The sequence below is a fragment of the Solanum tuberosum genome, unplaced genomic scaffold (assembly GCF_000226075.1).
Source record: "Solanum tuberosum cultivar DM 1-3 516 R44 unplaced genomic scaffold, SolTub_3.0 scf00019, whole genome shotgun sequence".
Lineage (NCBI taxonomy): Eukaryota > Viridiplantae > Streptophyta > Magnoliopsida > Solanales > Solanaceae > Solanum > Solanum tuberosum.
This window is the reverse complement of record NW_006238945.1, coordinates 585,206-590,795: the sequence shown is the minus strand read 5'-3', so window position 1 is coordinate 590,795 and position 5,590 is coordinate 585,206. Positions and strand designations below refer to the sequence as shown.

Below are 5,590 nucleotides of genomic sequence, written 5' to 3'. Positions count from 1 at the left end.
ATATATTGTTTACTTGATTTATTTATTATGTTCAATTATGCTACCCATGACTTGAGAAAGGTAACTTGTTGAATATGAGGGCTCTGAACCTATCAGTTTTGCACCACTAAGCTATATGCTTAGCGATTGTTGTTTCTATCGTAAGGAAAGATCGAGAGGAGGTGTGAAGCGGGCAATTGGAGATGGAGATTTTGAGAGCTTTAAGGAAGATCACATTTGCATATAGGCATCTATATTTGCATAAACCTTGGGACTTGTACATGATCTATGTGTTGTATATTTACATGAAATTTTTAGGACTAATTTGATCATGTCACCATGGGTTGTAATATAAGTATGGCTATATGTTTTGTTCTTTCGGGGTGTGTAAGCCTAAGTTTTGTAATATATTAAATTTACCACTAATTTTGAATGATTGTGTGAAGCATGAACGACCTAGTTTGGGTATCCGGAAGTTGGTAATATTTTTTTTATGTCATTTTTACTACTGTGAGGACAATATATGCATAAAAATCTCGTGATTTATTGGCTTATATTATTTCGGAAGGGTCGCTACAAGTATTGGTATCAGAGCCTAGGTTTGTGGTTCTAGGACTTTTGCTGTGAATTACTTGTACACTTGTTTGCTTTCAAAAAAAGGTTTTATTTGGATTATTTGTTCACTTACATGGTTTAAAATATTTTTTATCGCATGTGGAGTGCACATGCATCATATACATGTCCCTAATGTAATGTGATATTCCCTTTTGAAGGAATTAAGTTATGGCCTCTTCTTCTGACCGACCTATGGAACCTGCTCGTGAAGGTTCGGGTACCTCTGTTCCCCAACCTCATGCACTAGAAGAGGTTGGAGAACCTTTCTTGAATCAATATGTTCCCCACACTAGTGGGTCTGAAGTGGGAAACCATCAGGGTGTAAGAGCTGGTTCACATCCTCACATAAGTCGTAGTACTCAATCCATGAATCTTTTTTTTCAACAAATGGCTGAATTCTTCCACCACATGGCTGAAGCGATGCATGATCCCAACGTGATTAACTTTGAGAAAATGAGGAAAATGGGTGGAGTGGAGTTTGAAGGCACCGTTGATCCCAGTGATGCTGAACAATGGCTGGAGCGCATAGAGAGGGTATTTGAGCAGATAAAGTGTTCAGATGTTACCAAATTTAAGTATGCTATTTCACTATTACAAAAGGATGCGTACGATTGGTGGGTAAGTGTTCCAAATGCCAAGGTAAAACCTCTTGTTCTTACTTGGGATTATTTTCTTAGGGAATTTCGTATGAAGTATGTCCCACCTGCTTATTGTGATGCAAAAAGAAAGGAGTTTTTGAATTTAAGGCAACGAGGCATGTATATTGTTGAGTACCAACAAAGGTTTCTAAGGCTCTCTCGTTACGCTGGAGGTATTATTAAAGAGGAAAAAGACAAGTACAGGAAATTTGAAGATGGTTTAAATGATTCCATTAGAAAGAATGTGGCGATCCTGCAACATGAAAACTTTTGTAAGTTAGTGTTTGCTACTTTTACTTGGGAACGGCTTGATAAAGAAGAAGCTAGTAGAAATGAAAACAAATTCCGAAAGCCTAGACCAGATTTTGGGGGTCCATCAAAACGGGGAAGGTTTGATAATTCTAAGGCTGGTAGTGATAATAGGCCACCACAAAAAAGCAAAACATATTAGATTTTTCTATAGCTAGCACTCCAAATTATGGCCAAGGCAAGCCTCGTGTTCCCACTTGTCCGCAATGTGGAAAGAATCATTATGGTACTTGCAGGAGAGCTTCTAGTGCATGTTTCAATTGTGGGAACTTTGATCATAAACTGAAGGATTGTCCTAATCCTAATAACGCTCCTTCCTTGAGAACTGAAGCCTCAGTTATAAGCCTTTTATTAATCCTCCTCAAACTAATTGAGGTGCAAGAACTAAAAACAAGCAAGCAACATGTACAAGTGGAGCTAATCAAGCTAGTGGACAAAGGACTACTGCACGCGCTTATGCTATGAGGCAGAGGGATGAGCAAGATGGACAAAACGTGGTTGTCGGTAAATTTCACTTGTTTGGCTTATGTGTGTTTACACTGATTGATCCTGGTTCTACACATTCCTATATTTGTTCATCAGTTGTTCTTCTTGAAAATGTGAAATCTATGAGACTTAATTATGATGTGTTGGTTGAAAGTCCTTTGGGTTATCAGGTTGTGTGTAATCAAATTTATCGTGATTGTCCCTTCGTGATTCAAAACCTGGTTTTCCCTGCTGATTTGATTGAAATGCCCTTCAAGGATTTTGATGTTATCATCGAGATGGATTGGCTTCATAAATATCATGCAGTGGTAGATTGTAGGTCAAAGCATGTGACCTTTAAATATCCTACATTCTCACACATCATTGTACAAGGTGAAAGATCGTTGACATCTAGTATTATTTCTGCGATTGCTCACATAGTTGATACACAGTTGAAGAGTCCTTGTACCAAGGACATACCTGTTGTATGTGATTTTCCAGAAGTCTTCCCGGAAAACCTTCCTTGATTGCCCCCGGAAAGAGAGGTTGAATTTCCAATCGAGCTTATTTCTTGATCTACCCCTATTTCTATCACTCCTTATAGAATGGCTCCGGCAGAATTAACAGAATTGAAATCTCAATTGCAAGAACTTCTTGAGAAAGATTTTATTCGACCTAGTGTTTCTCCTTGGGGAGCTCCTGTTTTGTTCGTAAAGAAGAAAGATGGCACTCTTAGGCTTTGTATTGACTGTAGACAATTGAACAGAATAACAGTCAAGAATAGATATCCACTACCAAGGATCGATGATTTGTTTGACCAACTAGAGGGTGCTATAGTATTCTCAAAGATTGATTTAAGGTTTGGATATCACCAACTGCGTGTTAGAGAGAAAGATATTCCTAAAACTACTTCTAGAACTCGGTATAGTCATTATGAATTTTTGGTGATGCCATTCGGATTGACAAATGCTTCTGCAGTATTCATGGATCTAATGAATCGAGTATTCAAGCCTTATCTTGATCAGTTTGTGGTTGTTTTTATAGATGATATTTTAATATTTTCCAGAAATAGTGAAGACCATGATAAACACCTCCAGATTATTTTGGAAATTTTGAAGGAGAAAGAACTTTATGCTAAACTTTCCAAGTGTGAATTTTGGCTTGATGAAGTGAAGTTTCTGGGACATGTTGTATCGGCCGAAGGCATGAAGGTGGATCCAAGTAAGATACAAGCAATTGTTGAATTGAGACCTCCCAAAAGTCCAACCGAGGTAAGAAGTTTCTTAGGCTTAGCAGGATACTACATAAGATTTGTGAAAGGCTTTTCCATTATCGCCTCTCCTTTGACTAAGCTCATGCAGAAGGAAATGAAATTTATTTAGGATGACAAATGCCAAGAGATCTTTGAAACTCTCAAATCCTTGTTGACTCAAGAGCTTATAATTACTCTACCAATTGAAGGGAAAGAGTATGTAGTATACAGTGATGCTTCTCGCAATGGTCTAGGATGCGTTTTGATGCAAGAAGGGATGGTTATTTCTTATGCCTCTTGGAATTTAAAACCGCATGAATTGAATTATCCTACCCATGATTTTGAACTTACTGTTGTAGTGTTTGCTTTAAAAATATGGCAGCATTATTTGTATGGAGATAAATGTCATATATTCACTGATCACAAGAGCTTAAAGTACTTGGGTACTCAGAAGGAGCTAAACCTTCGACAACGTAGATTGCTTGAACTCATCAAGGATTATGACTGCACGATTTATTATCATCCAGGTAAAGCCAATGTGGTTGTAGATGCCTTAAGTCGAAAATCCTTTGCTAGCATTTCTTTGAGTCCTTTACCCTTGCTTCTTGAGTTAAGAGCCATGAATGTTTGTTTTACACTTGATTCAAATGGTTCAGTTATTGCTAATTTGCAAGTAAAGCCAATATTACTTGAACAGGTGAAGAAAGCACAAAAGTTGAATGAGAAACTTATAAAATTTACGAGAGAAGTTCAAAATGGGGGAAAACTTGATTTTACATTGATAGAGGATGGTGTCTTATTTTATCAGAACAAGTTAGGCGTCCCTAATGATGACAAATTGAGGAGAAAAATACTGAATGAAGCACATATTTCACCATATGCAATGCATCCTGGAGGTACAAAGATATACCAGACCATCAAAGAACATTATTGGTGGAATGGTATGAAGAGAGACATTACGGAGTTCATTTCCAAATGTTTGGTTTGTCAACAAGTAAAAGCAGAACATCATGTCCCAGTTGGTTTACTACAGCCCTTGTCGATGCCGGAATGGAAATGGGAGAGAATAACTATGGACTTTGTTTGTGGACTTCCTCGTACCTAAAGAAATCATGATGCTCTGATACCATTTTTCGTTATCAATTTTCGTGATATTAAGTTTTTTATATTTCGGATATAGTTTGTTTAATTTTCTTCTTATTTTTCTTAACTTTCTACTAGTATGTTTCTTACTATGTTTCTTATTATCCATAGCTCTGATACCATTTTTCGTAGCGGAATTCATTTTATTGGTAGGTGAGGAGTTCATGATATTTAGGTATTATTTTTGGTAGATGAGGAATATTTTTGGTAGGTGGTAGTGTGGTAGGTGAGGTATTATCTAGCCAAATTTTATTATAATATTCTTTTTTCATGGTAAAATGTAATAATATTTATTGTAATATTCTTCCGATAGTTGTTTTAATCTGAATATTTCTTTAATATTATTTATGATATATTCTAGATATAACATATCTTGGGTTCTTTGGTAAATATATAAATTTTCTTTCATTAATCGTTCTAATAGTTTTATATCTTCCGTAGATTCTATCCAGTATCGTAAATATTGGTAGTTCATTTTAATCTGAATTTATTTCTAAATCATACCATTCTATTCTTTCGTAGGTCTAAATCATGCAGGTCTATTTCATACCATTCTTGATTTAATATATCTTCTGATTCGTAATCATTAAATATTTTTCCCTATATTATTCTTCTTAATTCAATTATTTCTTATATTTTTAAGTTATATATAAGATTAAAGTTTCGTAGTTTTTTATCATTTCATCATGCATGTATGTAGTCATGTTCTTTATTATGAAGATTTTTTATTTCAAATTATTTCTTCCTATCATATTCATAATTGATTAAATTCATATTAGATCATTATGAACTAGATTATCTTTATCATGTTTTCCTGTCACTACTAGCATCGTACTTTAGCGGATACTTCCTTCTTATCAGCGCCTCAACTTTGTTTACTCCCCTAAACGGCTTTCCTCGCCTACCGGTTTCAACATTAGGATGGCATAGATTAGAAGTTTTCTCCCTGTTTCCAGTGTGCTAATAAACTAGAAATCATGATTCAAATAATTCTAATACATAATAACTAACATAAATTTATTCAATCATATATATGATATTCAGGAATATATGAAATTAGTTCTGCATATTTTTTGAACAATATACCTGTGCCTCTTGCTTAGCCATGTTATCTGAAATATCTGATTGGATTTCAGATTTATCCATTGCCAAGCCATCTGAAATATCTGATTGGATTTCAGATTTTTCC

General features: G+C 35.3%; 1 protein-coding gene across 1 annotated transcript; it reads left to right on the top strand.

Annotated features, from left to right (window-relative positions):
- Window positions 1-762: 762 nt before the first annotated feature.
- LOC107058449 (uncharacterized) lies at window positions 763-4,363 on the top strand. The gene is made up of 3 exons (XM_015304163.1): window positions 763-1,504; window positions 1,917-2,197; window positions 3,686-4,363. The coding sequence occupies exons 1-3, from the start codon at window positions 763-765 to the stop codon at window positions 4,361-4,363; spliced, it is 1,701 nt and encodes a 566-aa protein (XP_015159649.1).
- Window positions 4,364-5,590: the final 1,227 nt, after the last annotated feature.

What these genes read in the sequence shown, in the direction of transcription:
- LOC107058449 (XM_015304163.1), top strand. Translation starts at nt 763, where the DNA reads ATGGCCTCTTCTTCTGACCGACCTATGGAACCTGCTCGTGAAGGTTCG. An exon ending in CCTGCAACATGAAAACTTTT is followed by an intron (nt 1,505 to 1,916) that starts GTAAGTTAGTGT and finishes AAACTAATTGAG; the next exon opens with GTGCAAGAACTAAAAACAAG. An exon ending in AAAGTCCTTTGGGTTATCAG is followed by an intron (nt 2,198 to 3,685) that starts GTTGTGTGTAAT and finishes ACTGATCACAAG; the next exon opens with AGCTTAAAGTACTTGGGTAC.